This window comes from Petromyzon marinus, unplaced genomic scaffold (genome assembly GCF_048934315.1).
Source record: "Petromyzon marinus isolate PM22_M1 ecotype Great Lakes invasive population unplaced genomic scaffold, UKy_Petmar_22M1.pri1.0 PM_G_Scaffold_101, whole genome shotgun sequence".
NCBI classification, from domain to species: domain Eukaryota; kingdom Metazoa; phylum Chordata; class Hyperoartia; order Petromyzontiformes; family Petromyzontidae; genus Petromyzon; species Petromyzon marinus.
The window spans coordinates 107129-134112 of record NW_027422653.1 but is presented as its reverse complement, the minus strand read 5'-3'; the positions used below and the strand labels follow the sequence as shown (position 1 = coordinate 134112).

The 26984-nt window shown below is 47.6% G+C and overlaps 1 protein-coding gene across 1 annotated transcript; it reads left to right on the top strand.

Annotated features, from left to right (window-relative positions):
- The first annotated feature begins 841 nt into the window (after positions 1–841).
- LOC116937269 (beta-1,4-galactosyltransferase galt-1-like) lies at positions 842–6613 on the top strand. Its single transcript, XM_076059409.1, has 4 exons — positions 842–878; positions 1753–1910; positions 3522–3671; positions 4963–6613. The coding sequence occupies exons 1-4, from the start codon at positions 842–844 to the stop codon at positions 6226–6228; spliced, it is 1611 nt and encodes a 536-aa protein (XP_075915524.1). The 3' UTR covers positions 6229–6613.
- Positions 6614–26984: the final 20371 nt, after the last annotated feature.

Genomic DNA, 26984 nt, shown 5'->3' with positions numbered 1-26984 from the left:
AACAAACAAAATTTGAACACAGAACATCTTAAAGCGACGACGCGTAACAGAAACATTCTGGAATAAACCAGCAAATAATTCCACACAAAAACAACGTATTAAAACGCTGCGCGCAAAAATCAAGTGTTGAAGCCGGGTCGGTAGTCACAGGGCAATGAGATGCGGCTGGTCATAGACGGCGCGTGACCCCGGCCAAAAAGCCCGGCAGGGTGCCGCTTAAGGGGCCGTCCATAAATGACGTCACGCGATTCTGAACGATTTTTTTGACCCCCCCCCCGCCCTCAAATATGACGTCACAAAGCTCTGCCCCCTCCCCCCCGCCAAAATAAAACACACTTCAAATCGCTTTAAACTATTGTTGTCATTGTAGTGCGTATTTAATGTGCCGCTGCACTCTGATCTTGTAGGAGAAAACATTAAAAAGTCTAATTAAGTGGAACGTGTTGTCTATATTTAAAGTTGCGCATTTTGATGTGACGTCACATTTATCAAACTCCCCCCCCCCAGTCGTCACACGTCGTCACAAATGTCTGACCCCCCCCCCCCAGGTGCGTGACGTCATTTCTGGACGGCCCCAAAACACTCCAGCGCTGTCCTACCAGACAGTCTCGACCCCTTCACCTGATGAAGGCCACTTGTGTTGTGGCCGAAACATCGTGAGAATATTATTGTGTTATTTTATTTTATCAATTTATTATTTTATTCTCATTCTACGTGGTGACTTTACCGAAAGAACCAAAGAAGAGGCCCCAAAACAGTTAATTTGGAAATGTTCCAGATTCATTTTTGCCTTCGTTCACAGATCTGGGCCAACGGCACCTGTCTGGATTAAATTGGCACAATGGAGAACTTCTTTGCGACGGTGATGATAGGGATTTGTGATGTTGATACCCATAAACATTCAATACCTGCAGGCATATGGCTTATGGATGACAGGCTATTGGTTGGTTTTAATACAGCTAAGACATAATAAAATAAAATACATATAAAATAAATTTCATTTATATTTTATTTAAATAAAAATAAAATAAATTTCATTTTTATTTTATGTTTTATTTTTATTATTTCCGTTCTACGTGACTTTACCGAAAGAAACAAGAATATTTAATACAGCTTCTGGCAGGAAATAAATGAATCTCAATTTTTGGCTTACAGAGTTGAGAAATGTGTGCAGCTCGGAACCCCGCGAGCTAGATTTGATTCCTGGCTACAGACAACGTCGTCGGTGGTGGCCTTGTATCCCAACTCATTCTGGTTTTCGTGTAGGTAGACTGCCTTCAAGTGAAGTTACCTGGTGCGGTGTGTTAGTAAAAAAGATGATTAAATCAGCACTGGGGAGGATGAAGGTAGCTGAACCAGCTAGAAACTATTTTAAACAATTGTTTAGGTTGCGGGTAAGGCCCACTTACTATACTGCTCTTTCAGAAGCGACCTCCCCACAAATGGTAGGTAACGCAACGAAGTGGCTTATCGAAGGACCTGGAGGGGGGGGGGGGGGAAATCCACTCGACCCATGGGAAGAGAAAACCTCGCTGACTCCAAATATACAGCAGGTGTTGTCAGGGTTGGGATGAAACGCATGACCTTCGATATATACCAGGCGAGGTAGTTAACTTCTCACCACAGTGGCGCCCAAAACCCACAACCACGCACCTGCTCCGACCTGCATAGGTGCTCTCGACCGTAACAACGCTTGACCAAACGGGTACGTGGAGGTCTGTACCAGCGGCGGGCGTCTTTGTGTGCGCGCAGTGCGCTTGCGCGGGACGGAGGGGCGCCCCGCCGACCGTCCCATCGCCCCTCGTGAGGAGGTCTTCGAATACATCGTCTTTCGCGTCAACGAGATCAAGGACTTGACCCCGTGCGAGTACATGCTGTCCGCTCTGCACCACGACGTGGCCATGGTGCAGGTGAGAGGTGCAGCCGCTCTTTACCATTAAACTATTTATTGTACCATGTGAGGCCCACCGAGCTACTTGACTCTCTTTTCAGAAGCGACCTGGCCACAAATGATTTGCTCAACGAAGCGGCTTATCGCGTGGACATTTCCAGCAGCCAAATACTCCAAATGCACGTCGGTTCTAAAACGTGGAGGTAGAAACTGGATGACCCAGAGAAATCCACGTGACCACGGGGGAGGACGTTGAAAACTCCAAAAATATGCAGGCGTCGGGGGTCTGGATCAAACCCCACGACCTATTGTACTCCAGGCGAGGTAGTTAACATCTTGCCACTGCAGCAGTGCCATGGTTTAGGGGAGCGGTGGCACAGTGGTTGATGCGCTGCACCACAAACCCGCCTACGACCCACCGGGGTTTGATTCCCACTTACGGCCAACGCCAGGTGACGATTATCTGAAACGGTCCCGGGCTTTTCCTGAGGTCTATCCAATGAGCACCTGGTGCGATGTATAAACATCGCCACTGGGGAGAAGGCGGTCGGGCGTGGGTCTGGCTTCCCCACCTCCTCCGTGTGCTTTGCCGGCCTCGTAGTTGCTCGCACTGCACTTGCCCCGAACGTCCGTTAAGCCTTTAAGGGACATCTTTGGCAACATGTTGACAAAATGTGGAAAAAAAAGTCAACGCTGATCGGCCGCATTTCGGGCAAATTTTCCCTTCACGGCACTGGAATCGAGGAAGCCAGAGATGGTGGAGAATACGAGGTTGGAGACTGCACTTCACACTTGGGGGGCTTGATGAAAGTTGCATTTGAGAGTAACAATATTTAGCTAACAGTGGTAGCTGTGGAGGGTTTTTACAGGTTGAGGAGGAGGAGATGGAAGAGGCTACCAAGATCCGAGCCCGGGTGCCAGCGTGCCAGTGGCTGAATTGCGCAACCCTTGGCACCTGATTGGCTCTCGGGTGATGACATCGCAATTATCCCTCCTCCTAAGACCGAAACGGGAGAATCTCTCATGGTAGCCTGATGGCTTGCAGAGGTTCTCTGTAAGCCATCTGGCTACCATGAGAGATTCGTTTATGAGGCTATCCACATATACATACACAGAGACAATTTCAACCGAGAGGAAGGAATTCTGGCTTAGCAATCATTGGAAGGATTTGATAAACCATTCCGGGTCTTAATTGATTGTTCACGCTTACGGTGGCTTTCAGACCGCATCCATCATTTTCGTCTCCCCCCTCTTTTCCGAACATAGATGGACTTGTCCATCTGAATAACTGCCAAATCGCTCTCCGTGGTGCTAACGTTAAAAAAAACCCGCCACTTTTAAAAAAAAAATGTCTTGCTGTGGTTTTTACACCTGATGATGATTGCTTGTCTTGCAGTCGAAACGTCGTGAGAATTTTAAAGTTTTATATTTTTATTATTTTATTGTTTCCCTTCTACGTGGTGGTGACTTTACCGAAAGAACCAAGAAGGTGCATAAGAAGTTTGACATGCGTACGTCGTCCGTCGTGATTTGTTCTAATCGCTGCCTAACCCACCCTCACCCCCCGTCCAGTCCTCGCCGGGCACCCCGGGGGGGGCCGCCGCTCGCTGCCACACGTGCGGTATCGGAGCGGCGGCGAGCTGCCACTCCGCGCCGGGCACGCCGACCGGACCCCCCCGCGGTGCCACGGGCGGCCACCCGGGCCACGCGCGGCACGACGCCTGGGCCACAGCGGTCGGGCACCGTCCCTTCGTGCAGCCTGCGTACGGAGGAGCTGCGGGTACGGGAGGGGGGGGGTGCGGTATGCGGTAAACATCGGCACTGCAGGGCTGCACCTTTGCCCTCTTAATGCCACGTGGTTTCCGTTGCCCAGTGGCCTTGCCTCGGGTCGTTTTCGCCTTTTGCTCGTTTAGAGGCAACTGCGTGATTTCAATGCGATCTTAATTGAACGCAGTTGAGTTGCAGCTATCTTCATGGAATTATTTCCGTAAGCGCATGCTACTGTTGCTGCCCTCTGCTGCTGCTGCCCTCTGTACTGCTGCCCTCTGTTGCTACTGCTGCCCTCTGCTTCTGCTGCCCTCTGCTACTGCTGCTGCCCTCTGTGCTGCTGCTGCCGCCGGTGCCCGCGGGTTGCATTGAGCTTCGCGTGCGAGCCGAAGGGCGACGCGAAGTGGCGCTTCTACGGAGAGGAACAGCAGCAGCAGGAGCACAGCGCCCTCGACTGGCAGGTGCGGTGGTGGCGGCCTGGGGTCGTGTTAGTGGTGGCTATGGTGGTGGTTGTGGTGGTGGTTGTAGTGGTTGTGGTGGTGGTGTTTGTGGTTGTGGTAGTGGTGGTTGTGGTGGTGCTTGTAGTGGTGGTGGTTGTGGTGGCTATGGTGGTGGTTGTGGTAGTGGTGGTTGTAGTGGTTGTGGTGGCTATGGTGGTGGTTGTGGTGGCTGTGGTGGTGGCTGTGGTTGTGGTGGTTGTGGTGGCTGTGGTGGTGGCTGTGGTGGTGGTTGTGGTGGCTGTGGTGGTGGTGGTTGTGGCTCTGGTTGTGGTGGTGGTAGCTGTGGTGGTGGTGGCTGTGTTGGTGGCTGTGGTGGTGGCTGTGGTGGTGGTTGTGGTGGTGGCTGTGGTGGTGGTTGTGGTGGTGGCTGTGGTGGTGGCTGTGGTAGTGGTGGTTGTGGTGGCTGTGGTGGTGGCTGTGGTGGTGGTGGTTGTGGTGGTGGCTGTGGTGGTGGCTGTGGTGGTGGTGGCTCTGGTTGTGGTGGTTGTGGTGGTGGTGGCTGTGGTGGTGGTGGTTGCGGCTCTGGTTGTGGTGGTGGCTGTGTAATTGGTTGACAATATTTTGTATTTCTCTCAATTTCAATAGATTTTATAATTAGTATTGGCCAGTATTAAGACTAAAATAACACCAAAGAAATATGTTGATGTTTGTGTAAAACGAATTATTATTGACCACGACTATTTAGATCATCTGTTGAAATTGAGAGAAATTAAAAAAAACTATTTCACCGTTCTGACAGCTGCAGGCTCAGTGCTGCTGGGAGCGTATTGTTTAGTAATACATTTAACGCATGCTTATATCCAGGTTATCCAGGTTAACTCGTCCGTCTTCAGGCCAAAGCCGGGGTCTGCTTCTGATAAGATCGACCGCGTGACGCTGTGCGGGCAACGGGGAGCGCTGCAGAACACGTCGATGATGCGCGTGCGCGACACCAAGATATTCTTGGTGTCGGCGTACCACGACCAGCGCGAGGCCGGTCAGAGCACACGCATCATCGGCATCGCCAACCGGTATGAGCCGGACGTGCTCTCCTGCCACTTCTGCTGCCGAGGGCACTCGGAGATCCTGACGGTCACCGCCAGCGCCTACGTCCACTCGGATCACTTTGACTTCCCGTACGGCACGGCCGACTTCCTGTGCACGGAGCCGCTGGACTGCGAGCCGGGACACGTGTCCGTCCAGCGCATGCGCACAATACCGGACGAGGAGGAGGCCGAGTGGGTCTTCATGCCCGTGCGAAATCGGCTCTACATGCCCCCCACCTTCACACAGGAATTCAGCGTCTGCATCTCCACGCTCTTCGGGAACTACGGCAACGTCCTGCAGTTCGTGCAGGCGATCGAAATGTACCGCATCTTGGGTGCGGGCCGCGTGACGGTATACAACACAAGCTGCAGCTCTGAGCTGAACAAAGTGCTCCTCTACTACATCAAGACCGGCCTCGTCGAGGTCGTTCAGTGGCCCATCACGGACTACGTGCGGGTGTCCAGAGGGTGGCACTACCCCGAGCACCCAGGCGAGCTGCACTACTATGGCCAGATAGCGGCGCTGAACGACTGCGTGTCTCGGCACATGTACAGCACGCGCTACCTGGTCCTCACGGACATCGACGAAGTGATCATCCCTTTGAAGCACACAAAATGGAAGGACCTCATGCGGTACTTGAACGACAAGTACGGCGCCGACATTTACACATTCGAAAACCACGTGTTTCCCTACACGGTATCGGAAGAGTTTCGGTCGAAGTTCCAGGCGTGGAACGCCATCCCGGGCGTCAACATCATGCGCCACATTAGACGGGAGCCAAACCTGCCGGAGGTCTTCAACCCGACCAAGATGATCCTGAACCCACGCGCGGTGCTGCAGACGTCGGTGCACAGTACGCTCAACGCGCTGGGCATCTCGCAGACGGTGCCCGGAGACATCGCGATCATGCACCACTACCGATCGCCCAAGCAGCCCGACCTGCCGCTCGTCTCGCTGGTCGTGGACCTCACGCTGTGGAGATACAATGCCACTCTGATCAGAAATGTCAACAAGGTCCTCAACAGGGTCTTCTGGAATGAGTAGGCACAACGGGCGGCGGTGGCGGCGGTGGCGTTGATTGTCATCTTGCGTTTTTTGCGGTCTTGCAATTTGAGTTAAACACCGGTGTTTGTGAGTTTTCCGTTTGCGAATGTGGTCAATGTATGGGACATATTTATTTGCTAATCTTATGATTGCGTTTACAGTTAAAATTTGTTATCTTCATGTTTTTCTGCATTTGAATCCACCAGGGCACAATAGGGGTTGTATTGGTATGTCTTATGGAAGCTAGGGAAGTTAACATTGGTTTATTTTAAACCAATCCTAATTATTTCTATTGCTTTTGGGAGTACCACTCGAAATGTTTTCAGGTTAAAACATTTAAAATGTGGCACAAATTGATTTAAATAAATGTTCAGTGTGCATGTTCTACCAGTCTCTAATGAGCTTATTGTTTTCATGACTCGTGTCCACGGAGGATAGTCAAATCCCAGAGGATGGTGGCAGGATTTTAAAAAGTAAATCCTGTGGTGATAAAAAAAATGTACATACGATATTAAACTTTTAATTTGAGTGATAATTTGAATGACAGGTGTGTTTTGGGCCAAATGAGCTAGTAAAGACTCACATTAAACATAATAGATTCAGTAGGAATACATTTATACATCCAAATGTATATAGTTGTGTATTTGAATATGTATCAACACCAGCTGTTGATACATACAACTCATTTTAAATTATAAAGCCATGTTAATGTATTCCTAAACAATACATGGAGTTGACATTTCTGAATTGTTGCATTAGATAGTTTCGCGATGGATTATTCAGCAGAAATCATCATTATCACGTATTATCAATCTTGCAAACCAGTTTTAAACATATACAGCAAAATGCTATTACCATTCTTTATCTACATATATAATATCACAGATCTGTCCTGTCATTCTGTGACTGTGATTAACGCCCCCGGATTGGTTTAAGTGCGTCACGTGATCCCGAGCAAGCAGCCAACCAGAGGTGCGCCCCCCCCCCCAAACATGTACGCCCCCGGATTGGTTTAAGTGTGTCACGTGACCGCGAGCAACCATCCAAGCAGAGATGAGCCCCTCCCAAACATGTACGCCCCCCGATGCTGCCCTGAGGCAGAGCCGTGCTCGGGCCGCTGCTGCCCTGAGGGAGATGGGTGAGGAGACAGGTAACAGGAGAAGGGTGAGTGAGAGTGAGGAGAAGGGTGAGAGTGAGTGAGGAGAAGGGTGATTGAGAATGGTGAGAGTGAGGAGAAGGGTGAGTGAGAGTGAGAAGGGTGAGTGAGAGTGAGAAGGGTGACAGTGAGAATGGTGAGAGTGAGAAGGGTGAGTGACAGGAGAAAAGTGACAGGAGAAGGGTGAGTGAGCGTGAGAAGGGTGAGTGACAGGAGGATGGTGAGGAGAAGAGTGAGTGAGAGTGGAGAATATATGTAATTTGTACGTGTTTATCTTAGGGATGATTCTTTGGTAGAATACGTCAATACAAAACTTCCATAAATCGTTAACAAGTTTATATGCTTAACCCAGATATCATGGCACTTATGTATTTGTAATGAGAGTGCGCCACCTACAGGACGACCGGGGGGTTATTGCAGACACGTGCTATGTTGTCTCACATCCAATCAGTAAGGGGGATCCCATCTGGGTGAAAGGTAAATGGGTAGAGCTAGCGGGAAGCCTCGAGAGCCCTCTAAAATGTTCCGAGAGGGGCGTGGCTAGAGGCGGAGCTTAGCACCGCCGAGAGGGATATAAGCAGAAGCAGCAGAGGACTCTGGGTCGTCGGTGTGAAGAGCCTGGGTCCGAACGTCGTCACCACCTGCGCTACCACCCATCGGCCACGTGGCGGGCTCCACCAGCTGAGCCCTCTCTCCGACACGCCGTCAGGCAGCGGCGAGGCGGAGAAGGAGTGAGTGCCACGGCGGCGGGAGGCAAAGCGTGCGCCGCCGTCCCGGGAGCAAGAGAGAAGCCAGCCGCGCAGGGAGACACGTGCTGTACTGCAACTTGAGAATAAATACAACTGAAGTTTAACCCATGTCGGAGACGCTGATTACATATTGATAAGTGGATGTTAATAAAACATGCAACTAGTCGTAGTCAAAACCTTCTGTATTGTCATGTAACAATGTATCCGTTCACAAAAGTTAACATTTAAAATCGTGACGTTTAACAATATTCACATGCAGCGGTTGGCAATTTTACGTTTCAACTTTCCAGGCACTCGGGTTTGTTAATTCAGAGAGTGAAACAGCAAGGGACATTCTCGTCTCTTTGTCCTGTGTTTGCCCTCGGGTGCAGTGAGTTTATGGTGTTTTGCCATGGGTCCTCCCTTGCTCTCTCAGAAATTCCCTGAGTCACTCCTTGGAAGAGTTATTCCTTTATGGCCTTTCATTAACGTTTCACCTTTTGCTACATGAGTTAGGTTTATTCCTGAGAAGCGAAATATTCGACGGCTTTAAGGCCCTCCTCAGCTCTGGTTATTCTCATCATGCCCATCTGATCAATGTCTCTTGTATTATGTTTACCCGTTTCTCATAGTGCTGTTTTGGCTTCGTCATCTGGTTTTCCCAAGCTTCAGCATGCAGGGAACGTATATTTGTGTCCAAGGAGCCATGATATAAAAAATAGACAATATTACACTAACAGTTTTTTGGAAGAGGCATATATACAACAGGTGTGGGAGCATGGCGCTGAGGTTTAGCAAACTGTAAGTCCCAGGCTTCTATGGTCTGGCCTTCCCATAAACAAAACACGAGGAATGGTAATGGTGGTTGCTTACGCCTCCACCGACTATTAACACCAGTGGAGGGATGGAGGCAAGGCCGGTGAGTCAGATGCCTTCTATGACCTGTCACAAGTACTAGCTAAAGTCGCCCCTTGGGATGGAGTCATCCTGTCGGGTGACTTTAATGCCTGAGTGGGTCATGACACTGGCACCTGGGCCAGAGTGATTGGAAGGCATCGGCCAGAACAGCTCAATAACAATGGTAGGAGGCTGCTAGACTTCTATGCAGCACATTGGGCTTACCAACACGCTGTTCCGGCATCGGCGCATCCACACAGCATCATGGATGCACACTGGGTCCAAGCAGGGACATCTGCTGGACTATATAGTAACAGAACACCGAATGCAAGCCCATGTCCTTGACACCAGGACCTACCGTTGAGGTGATCTGCCCGTTGACCATATGCTTGACATCTGTAAGATTTTCCACTCCGGTGGTGGGTGTCCATCTAGGACACCATTCAAAGCCACATTGGCCTGGTCTCAGCTAGCTGATGAACGTTGCAAGTTAGAATGTCATCATCTCTTGCAGGAGAATACAAGTTATGAAGCATTAAAGTCAGAACACAGATCAGAACATTTAATTAAATGACTGCGTGTTGTCTTGGTGTGGTCTGGGACTGTTTTGTTGGTGTTTTACTGCCTTGCCCTAGCTTGCGTTCGGTATTGATACATCGGCAGGCATGTATGTACTCATTTAATTTGTACTTAGATACTATATTTATAGTCGTACATTTTTAGTGACTTGCATTACTTTTTTCTATTTTGTACTCCTAACAAAATTGTATTGCTTGTTGTAACTTGATCCGCCCCTGCTGGACATTTGTGAAAAAGACCAGAAACCTTCACATTACAGGCATTGCAGAGTCCAATTCCAGTTGTTTCCAGACACTCACACCGCCACACGCAAGCCCGCACTTTGTTGAAGGAACTGGTTCCCAGAGAGTTGGCTGCAACAATCCAATGCAACCAATTTAACGGGGTTCAGGAGTTACATGAGGTGCATCCGAAAACGCTACATATTGACAGAAATAATTGAATCACGCTCTATTGGGGGCAGAGTGGTGCACCAGAATGTGTCTGGGATCGATTCCAGACTCGTGTGCTTTTTTGGGTGGGGTTGGCGTGTACTCCCCTTGTTCTGCATGAGGGTGAGTGAGCGTGTGAGTGAGTGGAGTTGGAATGTACTCCCCTTGTTCTGCATGAGGGTGAGTGAGCATGAGTGAGTGGAGTAGGAATGTACTCCCCTTGTTCTGCATGAGGGTGAGTGAGCATGTGAGTGGAGTTGGAATGTACTCCCCTTGTTCTGCATGAGGGTGAGTGAGCGTGTGAGTGAGTGGAGTTGGAATGTACTCCCCTTGTTCTGCATGAGGGTGAGTGAGCGTGTGAGTGAGTGGAGTTGGAATGTACTCCCCTTGTTCTGCATGAGGGTGAGTGAGCGTGTGAGTGGAGTTGGAATGTACTCCCCTTGTTCTGCATGAGGGTGAGTGAGCGTGTGAGTGAGTGGAGTTGGAATGTACTCCCCTTGTTCTGCATGAGGGTGAGTGAGCGTGTGAGTGGAGTTGGAATGTACTCCCCTTGTTCTGCATGAGGGTGAGTGAGCGTGTGAGTGAGTGGAGTTGGAATGTACTCCCCTTGTTCTGCATGAGGGTGAGTGAGCGTGTGAGTGGAGTTGGAATGTACTCCCCTTGTTCTGCATGAGGGTGAGTGAGCGTGTGAGTGAGTGGAGTTGGAATGTACTCCCCTTGTTCTGCATGAGGGTGAGTGAGCGTGTGAGTGGAGTTGGAATGTACTCCCCTTGTTCTACATGAGGGTGAGTGAGCATGTGAGTGAGTGGATTTGAAATGTACCGTGGCGAGGCCCTAATCCGCTGTGTACCAATGCTAATGATAACGAAAACGGGATGGCTGCGGCAGGACTCTGGGTGCACGCCTCGCCGCTAAGGCTGTTTTTACTATGCACACGCTGTGTAAGTGCGCGCGAGTGCCAGCAAGTGGGCCCCACGCTGAAACCCTGCAGCCCCGCGCACACCCTCTCATGCACACCGTCTCCCCACAAAAATCACAGACTCCACGCCGAGGCTCTACCCACACACACAGAAATGAACTAAAGTTTATTAACGGCACAAAAACCCGCTACCTGGAGGGGGAATATTTCGTGAGGAGAGCCTAGCCTAACTCTGCCTATGACCCCAGTTACACAAACGTCCTACCATGTACCTCGTAGCTGTTCTCACGGCTTCGCACAGACGCTATGAGAGTCAGAGGGAGAAGGACGAGCGAAACCCTTGCCTATCGCTGCCTCATAGCAGCACTCGCTGGCATCACATGGACGCTGCGAGCAGCTCGAGGAGGCAGGACGGCAGGCAGTGGGTCTGGATTGCCCGGAGGTTGAAGACAACTGCCCCAATCGTCCCGGGGCTCCCACCTTCATTCTCTAAACTTAAAAGGCCCAGGGTGGAATTGTACCGCGCGGCCAATCGCGCGCTTAACCTGCGCTGTCTAAATGGAGGGCCACGGGGTCTGCTGCCGCTCACCCATTGTCCTCCCGTGCTCATTAATTCTAACCCACTGGTCTGCTCTTCTGGCCAATTACTCCACACTCCGCCTATCCCAAGGTCGTGAGTAACTCATCGCGGTTGGTCCAGTGAACCTTTCTCTTTTGCGCCCATAAAATCTTCAGCCAATTTAGGGGCACCGCAGTGTAACCTGTCCTGTGGGGGGTCGGCCAATCTCCTGGCACCGGGAAACCGTGGGACTCTCCCTCTAGGCGCCCTTTAGATTAAAACCCGATGTGCCAGGAAACCCCCCGTCAGGACACTACTAGGGGGGTGCGCTGTGTGCGGGTTGCGCGCTTAGTCGGGGGCCGGGAGGGGATTGTGGTGTTTGCGGAGTTGCTCCGTGGTCGTGGCACCACAACTGAGATGACTGGCCAATGCACCACCTGTGCCCCCACACAGTTTGTACACACACAGTGTGTACACACACACAGTTGTACACACACACAGTTTGTACACACACACACAGTGTACACACACACAGTTTGTACACACACACACAGTGTACACACACAGTTTGTACACACACACACAGTGTACACACACACAGTTTGCACACACACACAGTGTGTACACACACACAGTTGTACACACACACAGAGTGTACACACACAGTTTGTACACACACACACAGTGTACACACAGTTTGTACACACACACAGTGTACACACACACAGTTTGTACACACATAGTGTGTACACACACAGTTTGTACACACACACAGTGTACACACACACAGTTTGTACACACACACAGAGTGTACACACAGTTTGTACACACACACAGTGTACACACACAGTTTGTACACACACACAGTGTACACACACACATACAGTTTGTACACACACACAGTGTACACACACACAGTTTGTACACACACACATACAGTGTACACACACAGTTTGTACACACACACAGTTTGTGCACACACACAGTTTGTACATACAGTGTACACACACACAGTGTACACACACACAGTTTGTACACAGTTTGAACACAGTTTGTACACATACACAGTTTGTACACACAGTGTACACACACACAGTTTGTACACAGTGTACACACACACACAGTTTGAACACACAGTGTACACACACAGTTTGTACACACACAGTGTATACACACACACAGTTTGTACACACACAGTTTGTACACACACACAGTGTACACACATACAGTTTGTACACATACAGTTTGTACACACACACAGTGTACACACACACAGTTTGTACACACACAGTGTACACACATACAGTTTGTACACACACAGTGCACACACACACAGTTTGTACACACACACAGCTTGTACACACACACAGTTTGTACACACACAGTTTGTACACACGCACACAGTGTACACACAGTTTGTACACACACACACACAGTGTACACACAGTTTGTACACACACAGTGCACACATACACAGTTTGTACACACACAGTGTACACACACAGTGTATACACAGTTTGTACACCCATAAACAGTGTACACACACACAGTGCACACATACACAGTTTCTACACACACTGTACACACGACACACACAGTTTGTACACACACACAGTTTGTACACATACACAGTGTACACACACAGTTTGTACACACACACAGTTTGTACACACACACAGTGTACACACAATAATATCCACGTTTTTGTTGAGCTTACGCACCCAAGGGGTCTCTGTTGAAGAGAGGGAGCAATGGAAAATTAATCTAAATCAACTTAAACTCGAACTCCGCTCTGTGACGTCACCACTCAGCAATATCTCATCGGCGTGAAACGCCAGGCGGCGGTGTCCTTCGCTAGTGACTTCATGTCACCGAGGTATTCGGTGCGCTCTTGAGCGTGACGTCACCTCCGCTTGGTCACTGCAGAAATCTGTTCCGGTACAATCCTTATTTAGGTAAAGCTACGCCCAGTGACTGGCGGAACATTAACATCCTCGACAAATGGACCAAACTAATTAACATAATTTATTCATATTCTTAGTTTTTTCGGTAAAGTCACGTTGAAGAGAAACAACAAGATAACAAAATATATAAAACAATAAAAAATTCTCACGACGTTTCGACCATAACTCAAACGGTCATCATCAGGTGTGTCGGTTTGCATAAATTTATTTTTAAAACGGTACATTTATTTATTTATAAAAAAAACGTTGGCGTCACGCGCAGCGATTTGGCAGTTTGCCCAGGACTAGTCCATCTATTTTTTTTGAAAAGAGGAGGGGGGAGACGAAATTTTTTATAATGTATGCTGTCTGAAAGCCACTGTAAGCGTGAACAATCAATCAAGAACTGAAATGATTTATCAAATCTTTCCAATGATTGCTAAGATAGAATCCATCTTCTCGGTTGAAATTGTCTCTGTGCTTGTATATGTGGATAGCCTCATGAACGAATCTCTCATGGAAGCCAGATGGCTTACAAAGAACCTCCGTCTTGGAAAAGTCAATGGCATGTGAGCCTACTGAATTAGAACAATGATCTGCTACGGCCGAGGTGTTAGTCCTACCGTGTTTAAGGTCTGCTTTATGTTCACGAATGCGGTCCGAGACATGGCGTTTGGTTTCTCCAATGTAACTACTACCACAGAGGCAACTTAGTTTGTAGACACCAGGGTATTGTATGTCCGGAATCACATCTTTTACAGACGGAACCAGATCACGGATTTTATGTAATGTGTTGAAACGGACCTGGATCTTGTGTTTATTCAAGATTTTGGAGATCTTTTTTGTGATCCCAGCAATGTAGGGTAAAGTGATGGTTTTGAAAGGCTCCTCAAGAGGGTTCTTCTTCATGGTTTGAGTGATAGCTTTGCGGATTGTATAGTCGGAGTAACCATTAGCCCTAAGAGCTTGGTGTACGTGCTTGAGTTCACTGCTTATGTGTTCCTGGTCGGATATGCATTGGGCTCTATGATACAGAGTCTTGATGAGAGAATTCTTCTGTGATGGATGGTGGTGGGAATCCGGTTTCAGATAAGCATCCGTATGGGTAGCTTTCCTGTAGACAGAGTGGCTCATTGAACCATCAGGTCTCTTTTTAATTAGGACATCCAAAAAAGGTATCTTGCCATCTATTTCGACTTCCATGGTAAATCTGATGGCTGGGTGTATGGAATTGATGTGGTCGAAGAATTGGTCTAGAGCAGGCCGGCCATGTGGCCAGATGACAAAAGTGTCATCCATGTACCTCTTCCATAAGGTTGGGCGCAGAGTGGCAGTCTGGATGGCGTCAGTCTCAAATTTCTCCATGAAAATGTTAGCTATAACTGGAGAAAGGGGGGAGCCCATTGGGGTGCCCTCAGTTTGTTTGTAGAAAGTTCCATTCCAAGTGAAGTATGTATTGGTTAAACAGTGTCTCACCAGGGGGGGTACCTCAGTGTTTAGTCCTTGATGAACCAAGTCTTCAATGATTGCAATGGTGTCAGGTACAGGAACCTTGGTGAATAAGGAAACTACATCAAAACTGACAAGCAGGTCGTCTGGGGACAGGGAAATACCCTTGATTGTTGATACCAGGTGAGTAGAATTTTGTACCGCAGAGGTGGTCTTTCCAGTGAAAGGACGCAGGATTTCAGACAAAAAACGAGCTAGTTTGTAGGTGGGGGAGCTGATAGTAGAGACTATGGGACGAAGAGGTGTATCAACTTTATGTATTTTTGGTAAGCCGTATAATCTTGGTGGCCTGGCAGCAGAAGGTTTCAACGAAAACTGTTTAGATTGATCAATTAATGCGGTTGAATCAGAAATTATTTTGTTGGTTTGTGTGACGAGGCTGTTGGTGGGATCTCTTTTTATTTTTGTATAACTACCATCGTCGAGTAATTCTTTAATTTTGTTGTTGTATTCTATTTTATCCATGATGACAGTAGCATTGCCTTTGTCAGCTGAGAGAACTACAATATCATTCCTCTTTTTTAATTTATATAATTCAAAACGCTCATCTTTGCTGAGGTTGCTAGCTGGCATCTTAGCGTTTTTGAGGGTTGTAGCGATTTCAGATCTTGCTACGTCTGCAGCGATGTGACCCAGAGAGCAATACGCACAGAACTAGATCAGTTAGACAAGACACTCTACAAATCACACTTATCATTGACGGCAATAATGTCCACATCGGATTGGGAACATGTAGACAATATGACTGCCTCTTCAGCTGCTACTATGTCGACCAAATGTAAGGAAAACCTGATTTCCAAATTTAACCTCCTCTTCAACAAAAGACCGGACCCACACACCAAAAAGTTAGACGTTAATAAAGTCGTAATTAATCGCAGTAACAGTTCTATTTCCGATGGTCTGAAATCCGTTTTAGCTAAAGATCTAAACTTTGCAGTCACACCTAAACACATACCAGTTAATGATATAATTGCCCAAGTAGACGTTGCTCTCAGGGGCCTGGGTCACATCGCTGCAGACGTAGCAAGATCTGAAATCGCTGCAACCCTCAAAAACGCTAAGATGCCAGCTAGCAACCTCAGCAAAGATGAGCGTTTTGAATTATATAAATTAAAAAAGAGGAATGATATTGTAGTTCTCTCACCGTTAACACCGCGGTGCACGCACAGACACTAGTGACACTCGCTCGTGTCTCACCGTTAACACTGCGGTGCACGCACAGACACTAGTGACACTCGCTCGTGTCTCACCGTTAACACTGCGGTGCATGCACAGACACTAGTGACACTCGCTCGTGTCTCACCGTTAACACTGCGGTGCAGACACAGACACTAGTGACACTCGCTCGTGTCTCACCGTTAACACTGCGGTGCAGACACAGACACTAGTGACACTCGTGTGTCTCACCGTTAACACCGCGGTGCACACACAGACACTAGTGACACTCGCGCGTGTCTCACCATTAACACCGCGGTGCACGCACAGACACTAGTGACACTCGCTCGTGTCTCACCGTTAACACTGCGGTGCACGCACAGACACTAGTGACACTCGCTCGTGTCTCACCGTTAACACTGCGGTGCATGCACAGACACTAGTGACACTCGCTCGTGTCTCACCGTTAACACTGCGGTGCAGACACAGACACTAGTGACACTCGCTCGTGTCTCACCGTTAACACTGCGGTGCAGACACAGACACTAGTGACACTCGTGTGTCTCACCGTTAACACCGCGGTGCACACACAGACACTAGTGACACTCGCGCGTGTCTCACCATTAACACCGCGGTGCACGCACAGACACTAGTGACACTCACGTGTGTCTCACCGTTAACACCGCGGTGCACACAGACACTAGTGACACTCGTGTGTGTCTCACCGTTAACACCGTTGGTGCACGCACAGACACTAGTGACACTCGTGTGTGTCTCACCGTTAACACCGTGGTGCACGCACAGACACGCGCCGGCGCGGGCCACCGTTGGTATTTTAATATGCGCGTGCGACACACCCACACTGAATTTTGATTTAAAGCTTTCGTGACTGCAGTAATTCATATTCTTAGTTCTTTCGGTAAAGTCACGTGACTTTACCGAAATAACTAAGATTATACACCCACACTGATTTATAGTCACCCACACACCGTCGTACGCCGATCGCTGTCCCACCGCTCTTCACACGCACACATGCACCACGCGTCACAACGTCAGTCTGTGCTAAGATTTATTTCCGAATAGGGACACCCGTTTATGGCCCCCTCCAGCCAGCACCCTTCGGACAGCGCCTAACCTCCTGTCACCTGGCCGTCGCAGAGTGCGTCTATCCCCCAAGCTCGAGCTGACTGAATTGGCCCCCCTCCCCGTACCCACTCACCTCTTCGGCTGCCCCATGGGGGCTGGGGAAGATGCTCACCTTGGGGACTTTTTCTGTCCGACCGTTTCCAGCTCCACCCTGCATTGGTCGAACAGACGCTGAGGACGGCTGGTCTCCTCCGCCGCTCCAGAAGGACTCTGATTCAATCCGCCCCTCCGGCCCCCTTATGTCTCCAAAGCCCCCCTTAACCCCTGGGTCACATGACGTCATCCTGCGCATCCAATCGAATCCTCTTTACGGACGTTTTGAGCGCTCTGGCCGTTGGGAGGGTGGGGGGGTCGCGTCATTCCCCCCCTTCCCATTGTCTCTGTGCCTGCGTTCCTCGCCGTTGACTCATCGATAATCCCCTTGCTCCCTCCAACTTGAGTCAACTCTTATCTGCCTAGGGGCTTTTCCCTCCCACCCCACTGTTTACCCTGCCACTGGGTGCTGGCCTTGAGGTCCCCCCCCCCGTGTTGTGTATGCTTCATCAACACCCTTTGCTATGTCAGCTGAATTTAGCTTTTATAAATATTCCTTTTGTAGCCAGACAGCTGAAATTGTGTGCTCGGAGTTTTGGGTGAACATTCATTTTGAAGATACGAGGGCTTCCAGGCATGTTTATAACCATTTGCCCTCTCATTGAGTGCCACAACAGCCCGTGTGATGAATTTTTGAAATTTTTTCACGATATCATGAATATATGAATAATAAACACGTGTAAGTCGCGTGTGACTGTATATTTGCATTCCTCTGTGCCTCGATACTGACGTGTAGATGGTGTGGATATTCTTTTTTTCTGTCTGCAGCTGATGCTGGTCTGATAGAGCAAAGGCAGTCAGCACAGCAGCTTGGTACAACAAGCCAACAATGCAACCAGCGTGCATACAGCACGGATCGGACTGTAAATTTTACACAGCACCAGATAACTCGCACAGGAGAGAAACCCTTCAAGTGCAGTGTGTGTGGGAAGGCATTTTCATGCTCATCTGCTCTTGTAACACACCAGAGAACACACACAGGAGAGAAACCCTTCAAGTGCAGTGTGTGTGTGAAGGCATTTTCAGATTCGTCTAATCTTAAAACACACCAGAGAACACACACAGGAGAGAAACCCTTCAAGTGCAGTGTGTGTGGGAAGGCATTTTCACGGTCATCTGCTCTTAAAACACACCAGAGAGCACACACGGGAGAGAAACCCCTCAAGTGCACTGTGTGTGGGAAGGCATTTTCACGGTCATCTGCTCTTAAAACACACCAGAGAACACACACGGGAGAGAAACCCCTCAAGTGCACTGTGTGTGGGAAGGCATTTTCACGGTCATCTGCTCTTAAAATACACCAGAGAACACACACGGGAGAGAAACCCTTCAAGTGCACTGTGTGTGGGAAGGCATTTTCAGATTCATCTGATCTTATAAAACACCAGCGAACACACACAGGAGAGAAGCCCTTCAAGTGCACTCTGTGTGAGAAGGCATTTGCACAGTCAGCAGTTCTTCAAAGACACCAGAGAACACACACAGGAGAGAAACCCTTCAAGTGCAGTGTGTGTGTGAAGGCATTTTCAGATTCGTCTAATCTTAAAACACACCAGAGAACACACACAGGAGAGAAACCCTTCAAGTGCAGTGTATGTGGGAAGGCATTTTCACGGTCATCTGCTCTTAAAACACACCAGAGAAGTCACACAGGCATCAGAAAATCCACAAGGAGCGGAGTCGGAGTCTGAAATCATCTTGTGAAAGTCAAAGTGCTGTAATGAGCCCATCCCTCATGAAACAAAAACCAGAATAAAATCCCAGCTTGGACACTTTTAAAGGTATCGAGGTGAAATATGAAGGGGTGAAGGTGAAATGTGGTGAAGTGATGGGGAAGAGCGAAAAAGTGACGTAAAATGTGAAGATGAAGATTCACCGCCAAAATGGGACCTTCACATCGATGGAGGCAACGTAAAGCAGGAGGAGAATTCTGACCGTGAGAGCGAGGCAACTCCCAGCAGTTTGTGGAAGTGGAGGTGTGGGTGGACTTCTTCGACAATATGAAGTCAAATGGAGACCAGTTAGTCGATGTGTAAGCTTGAGACAATGAAGCTCCAATAGATTCACCTTTGTCAACCTGCAGAGTAAGAGCGGCCAGTATTTGTGGACCTGTGGGTTGGCTAGATCTCTAACCCGGAGAGAGAGTCAATAAGCTCCCAAGCATTCACGATGTTATAATATTTGCATTTATACGGTGCTTGCTTAATTGCCTCAGCAATTCGGAGTTTTGTATCATATCGCATCTCAAACACTCGAAGAGCATCCCCAAGTAGCAGCTGCCCCTGTGTGGCACAATGTGGTGGCCCTGCACCAGCCTGCATGTGGACAAGAGCCTGTCAGTAGGGGGCGATGATTGATGTGTCATCTCAGTTGTGTAGTTTGTAGGTAATGTTTTGAATTTGCAAAATTTTGACTCAGACGCCAGCATGCAATGGCCTACTCGTTTTGAATGACACAATAGTATGTTTTACATACACTGTGAAGCAGATGGTGTATTTTTTTAAAAATAGCTTCTTGTTAATATGATGTATCGTGATGCAGTATATTTCGCTGCAGTAATTCAATGTTAATATTCCCGTCAATAATTTAGAATGAATACTTGTCTGGTTTTGTGCATACTTGTAACATTTGATCTGTAAGGGTCAAACATTGAATAAGTGATGTTAGGACAAAGTGTGTGTGTGTTTTGGAAGTAACCTGTACAGAGAACTCAGGTGAGACCCGTTGTTCTTGTGATACAGGTCAAAGGGCACTTTTGTGTTTCACGAAGTGTCTGCCTCTGGAGCAACTCATTGTCTTTGAAATAGGGAGCACGCTCGGATCATTCATCAGTTACAAGGCATACCACTTGAAAGTTACACGTATAGGAGGAGGTACATTCTCTACAACACGAATTGTAGTTTTGTCTTATGTGTTGACGTAGATTTTGTCTAACTGGGACTAGAAGTGCTCCTTGCTGATTGACGTCTGGATGTTCGTTACCTATCGGTTGAAGCAAACCCCACTGCTGTTGTTGAGACGCTGTCACAACATTTGCACACGAAGGACACATTCACGCAAGTACCCCATGCTCCGTTTTGAAGTTTTAAAATGAAACATCTTTGAATTGTGTTGTGTTTTGAATTAGATGATTTTATTTCTTCATTAAAAGTTAATTTTACATCTGGAAGACTTAGTTGAAAAGGACATTTCGTGTGAATTTTCTCTCGTCGTTAAGTAGACAATGGCCTTGCCGGGGGTTCGGTTCGATGCGGACTTTCACCTGGTAGGGGATTGCGGGATCGAGATAAGGCGACACGGAGCTGCTGGCCGTCTGCAGATCGATTCCAACGTAATGGAGCGTCTGTCCCTGCGCCTCTGTCGTTCGCATGCAGGGGGCGCGTGTAGGTTTACAGCGCCCCCTGCATGAAAACGACAAAGTGCAGCATTCATCACAAAGTTGTGCGTTTGTATTTTAAATGTTATTCTTTTATAAGGTGATGTTAATATCGAAAACTGACACATAGCTGGCATGCCATAAATAGGAAATTAACTCTGCGTATTCGTATCAATGTATTCATATATGTTGATGAACTGTTTTCAAGCAGATTTTGTGTCTCTAACAGCGACTACAGGGACCACGTGATTGTTTAAAAATGTCTTTGATTATAACTATAATTGCCTACAATTCGTCATGTGTAGCTTATTTAGACTATAATTTATTCACTACTCAAAATGTATTTACTTGAAAACATGGAGCTGATATTTATTCTTGGTTCTTTCGGTAAAGTCACGTAGAAGGGAAACAATAACAAAAATATAAAACAATTAAATTCTCACGACGTTTCGACTGCAACACAAGCAATCATCATCAGGTGTCACACAGGCACACACACAGAGACACAGGCACACACAGATACAGGCACACAGTGTGTACACACACTGTACACACACACACTGTACACACACACTGTACACAGTCTGTACACACAGTGTACACACGTACAGTGTGAACACAGAAACAGTGTGTATGTACACACACAGTGTGTACACACACACAGTCTGTACACACAGTGTACACACAGAAACAGTGTGTACACACAGAAACAGTGTATACACACAGAAAGTGTGTACACACTACAGAAAGTGTGTACACACTGTTTCTGTGTGTACACACACACACACGGTGTATACACAATAATGTCCACGTTGTTGCTGAGTTCACGCACCCAAGGGGTCTCTGTTGAAGAGATGGAGCAATGGAAAATTAATCTAAATCAACTTAAACTCCATCCCCGCTCTGTGACGTCACCACTCAGCATGACCTCGTCGGTGTGAAACGCCAGGGGGAGGTGTGCCTCGTTAGTGACGTCATGTCACCAAGGTATTCACCCCACCCCCGTCCACCGCGCCCTTGAGCGTGACGTCACCTCTGCCTGGTCACTGCCGATATCTGTTCCGGTACAATCCTTATTTGGGCAAAGCTACGCCCAGTGACTGGCGGCTCATTAACATAATTTGTCCGTTAAAGCCGTCGCGAGTTTATTGGGACGGGTTCAGCACACACAACCCCATCCCTCGACATATGGCCCGGGCTCATTAACATAATTTTATTCATAGAAATAGGTTTTACCCTTTTAACTGGCACAAAAAACTGACACCTTTATTCAAGGCATCATGTTTGCCAGTTAAAAGGGTAAAACCTATTTCTATATCTTGTTTCTGGCAAAAGAGGTCTCATAATATAATTTTATTCAGTTACGGAGCCGCTCGTGGGAGGGGAGTGTCTTGTACCCGGACGTGACGTCATGTCACCTGCTGCTGCCGCGTGACGTCTTGAGGTAACAGGAAGCGATCGCTTCGCTCTTGCACTGAAATCCGAGGTGAGAAATTATTATCGTGTTGGTGTTCGTGGTTGTTGTGGTGGTGGTGGTTGTTGTTGTTGTTTACCAAGGTAGAGCCTCTCTCTCGTAGGGATGTCAGTTGAGTAGCAGCGAGCATGGGAATCGATGTCCAGGTTGGAACTTTACAATGCGGGGCCTAGCCACGCGGGGCCTTGCCTCCTGCCCTCGCCTGATTGCATTTACTTTAATTATCTCTCTTAAGTTTAATTTGTCTTCACCCGGCTCGCCACTTTGTAACTTTGTTTTATTGTCAATATTCACGCAGTTTTTATTTTCTTTTGTTAGCAGGCCAAGCCCGCTTGAGCTGCTATACCGCTCTTGTTATCAGAAGCGACCTGCCCACAACAACACAAGGTGAGGCTTTGTCAACGTGTGTGAATGTTTTGACTTAAAACTTTGGTGACTGCAGGAATTAATATTCTTGGTTCTTTCGGTAAAGTCACGTACATAGAATATAAAATAACAGATAATAAATTTAATGAAAACTAATTTTTTTTAAAATGAAGCAAAAAACCCACGACGTTTCGATCGCAACACAAGTGGTCTTTATCTTATTAAATTTAATCTGTTATTTTTATTTTCTATCTACGTGACTTTACTGAAAGAACCAACAATACGTGCGTCCATGTCTATCGGTCAAAGACGCTAAGCGCGTGCCGCTGTTGACTCTGAATGTGTGGAGGGGAACACCTTCACCACGGGGAGAGAGAGACAGAGACACGGATAGCCTCGGCTATGTTGATTGATCCTTGATTCATTACTTGGTGGAGTGAGGAAGAATTAATGCTGAGCAGATGAAGGTGGCCAGGCATGGTGCTGGTCATACCGCCACCTGTTTACTCATGGCAGTGTGTGACAGTGTCAAGTTTGTTTGCAGTAAAGTCTATTAACTCTGTTGAACACGGAAGTTATATCAAGACAATAGTTTATTTTTGTTTTCCTCTGGAATGCTTTGTAAGAATGGAAACAGGAGGTGAACACAGCACACACATGCAGCTGAATTCGGAACTGTTCATCCCAGCATTCAAGGACATCTGAGCCTGGATTCACACCTCTAAGTTGCGATTGAACATTAAGTCATGCATTTCTGCAAAACACAAATAGTATTGTTTTCAACACCCTTTGCTATGTCAGCTGAATTTAGCTTTCATAAATATTCCTTTTGTAGTCAGACAGCCAAATTTGTGTGCTTAGAGTTTTGGGTTAACATTCATCTTGGAAGATATGAAGGCTTCCAGGCATATTAATGACATCTGCCCTCTCATTGTGTGCCCTAACAGCCCGTGGAGAGAAACCCTTCAGGTGCATTCTGTGCGTGAAGGCGTTTGCACGTTCATCAAATCTGATGAATTTGAGAAACTTTTCACTACATCATGAATATATTAATAAGTATAGACGTGTAAGTCACGTGTGCATTCCTCTGTGCCTGACGTGTAGATGGTGTGGATATTATTTTTTTCTGTCTGCAGCTGACGCTTCCTCTGCAGAATTGGTCTGATGGAGCAAAGGCACTCAGCGCAGCTCGGTACGACAAGTCAACAATGCGACCAGCGTGCATACAGCACGGACCGGACTGGAAATTTGACACGGCACCAGAGAACTCGCACAGGAGAGAAACCCTTCAAATGTACTGTGTGTAACAAGGCATTTGCATGGCCATCAGTTCTTCAGACCCACCAGAGAACACACACGGGAGAGAAACCCTTCAGGTGCACGATGTGCGGGATGGCGTTTGCACAGTCATGTAATCTTGTAAAACACCAGAGAACACACACGGGAGAGAAACCCTTCAAGTGCAGTGTGTGTGGGAAGACATTTTCAGATTCATCTACTCTTAAAACACACCAGAGAACACACACGGGAGAGAAACCCTTCAGGTGCAGTGTGTGGGAAGACATTTTCACATTCATCTACTCTTAAAAAGCACCAGAGAACACACACGGGAGAGAAACCCTTCAGGTGCAGTGTGTGTCGGAAGACATTTTCAGGTTCATTTGCTCTTAAAACACACCAGAGAACACACACAGGAGAGAAACCCTTCAAGTGCAGTGTGTGTGGAAAGGCATTTTCAGATTTCATCTCATCTTCAAAGACACCAGAGAACACACACGGGAGAGAAACCCTTCAATTGCACTGTGTGTGGGAAGACATTTTCATATTCATCTCATCTTCAAAGACACCAGAGAACACACACGGGAGAGAAACCCTTCAAGTGCAGTGTGTGTGGGAAGACATTTGCAGATTCATTTGCTCTTAAAACACACCAGAGAACACACACGGGAGAGAAACCCTTCAAGTGCAGTGTGTGTGGGAAGGCATTTTCACATTTATCTACTCTTAAAAAACACCAGAGAACACACACAGGAGAGAAACCCTTCAAGTGCAGTGTGTGTGGGAAGACATTTTCAGATTTATCTACTCTTAAAAAACACCAGAGAACACACACAGGAGAGAAACCCTTCAAGTGCAGTGTGTGCGTGAAGGCATTTGCACAGTCATCTGATCTTGTAAAACACCAGAGAACACACACAGGAGAGAAACCCTTCAGGTGCACGATGTGCGGGATGGCGTTTGCACAGTCATGTAATCTTGTAACACACCAGAGAACACACACAGGATAGAAACCCTTCAGTTGCACTGTGTGTGGGAAGACATTTTCATATTCATCTCATCTTCAAAGACACCAGAGAACACACACGGGAGAGAAACCCTTCAAGTGCAGTGTGTGTGGGAAGACATTTGCAGATTCATTTGCTCTTAAAACACACCAGAGAACACACACGGGAGAGAAACCCTTCAAGTGCAGTGTGTGGGAAGGCATTTTCACATTTATCTACTCTTAAAAAACACCAGAGAACACACAGGAGAGAAACCCTTCAAGTGCAGTGTGTGTGGGAAGACATTTTCAGATTTATCTAATCTTAAAAAAGACCAGAGATCACACACAGGAGAGAAACCCTTCAAGTGCAGTGTGTGCGTGAAGGCATTTGCACAGTCATCTGATCTTGTAACACACCAGAGAACACACACAGGAGAAAAACCCTTCAGGTGCACGATGTGCGGGATGGCGTTTGCACAGTCATCTACTCTTGTAACACACCAGAGAACACACAGAGGAGAGAAACCCTTCAATTGCACTGTGTGTGGGAAGACATTTTCAGATTCATCTACTCTTAAAACACACCAGAGAACACACACGGGAGAGAAACCCTTCAGGTGCAGTGTGTGGGAAGACATTTTCACATTCATCTACTCTTAAAAAGCACCAGAGAACACACACGGGAGAGAAACCCTTCAGGTGCAGTGTGTGTCGGAAGACATTTTCAGGTTCATTTGCTCTTAAAACACACCAGAGAACACACACAGGAGAGAAACCCTTCAAGTGCAGTGTGTGTGGAAAGGCATTTTCAGATTCATCTCATCTTCAAAGACACCAGAGAACATGCACGGGAGAGAAACCCTTCAAGTGCAGTGTGTGTGGGAAGACATTTTCAGATTAATTTGCTCGTAAAACACCAGAGAACACACACAGGAGAGAAACCCTTCAAGTGCAGTGTGTGTGGAAAGGCATTTTCAGATTCATCTGCTCTTAAAACACACCAGAGAACACACACGGGAGAGAAACCCTTCAAGTGCACTGTGTGTGGGAAGGCATTTGCACAGTCATCTGCTCTTAAAAAACACCAGAGGACACACACGGGAGAGAAACCCTTCAAGTGCACTGTGTGTGGGAAGACATTTTCAGATTCATCTGCTCTTAAAACACCAGAGAACACACACGGGAGAGAAACCCTTCAAGTGCACTGTATGTGGGAAGGCATTTGTACAGTCATTTGCTCTTAAAATACACCAGAGAACACACATGGGAGAGAAACCCTTCAGGCGCAGTGTGTGTGGGAAGACATTTTCACAGTCATCTGCTCTTAATGCACACCAGAGTACACACACGGGAGAGAAACCCTTCAAGTGCAGTGTGTGTGGGAAGGCATTTTCACAGTCATCTGCTCTTAAAACACACCAGAGAACACAGAAGCATCAGAAGATCCACAAGGAGTGCAGTCTGAAATCAGCTTGTGAAAGTCAAAGTGCCGCAATGAGCCCATCCCTCATGAAACACGAACCGGAAGAAAATCCCAACTTGGACACTTTTAAAGGTATCGAGGTGAAATGTGAAGAAGTGATGGTGAAGAGGGAAGAAGTGAAGGTAAAATGTGAAGATGATTCAACTCCAAAATGGGACCTTCACATCGATGGAGGCAACGTAAAGCAGGAGGAGAATTCTCACTGTGAGGCAGAGCGAGGCAACTCTCAGCAGTTTGTGGAAGTGGAGGTGTGGGTGGACTTCCTCCGAGACAATACAAAGTCAAGTGAAGACTCGATAGATGTGTAAGCTTGAGATGATGTCGCTCCAATAGATGCACCTTTGTCACAGGCCTTTAATGACAAGAACGTGAAGTTGGACACTCAGTTGCTAGGTTCAACCTGCAGAGTAAGAGCGGCCAGTCTTTATAGACCTGTGGGTTGGGTAGATCTTTAACCAGGAGCGAGAGACAATAAGCCCCCAAGCATTCACGATGTTATAATAATTGCATTTACACGCTTGTTTGCCTTATCGCCTCGGCAACTCGGAGTTTTATGTCGTACCTCGTCTGAAACACTCGAAGAGCATCCCCAAGTAGCAGCTGCCCCTGTGTGGCACAAGGTGGTGGCCCTGCACCAGCCTGCATGTGGACAAGAGCCTGTCAGTAGGGGGCGATG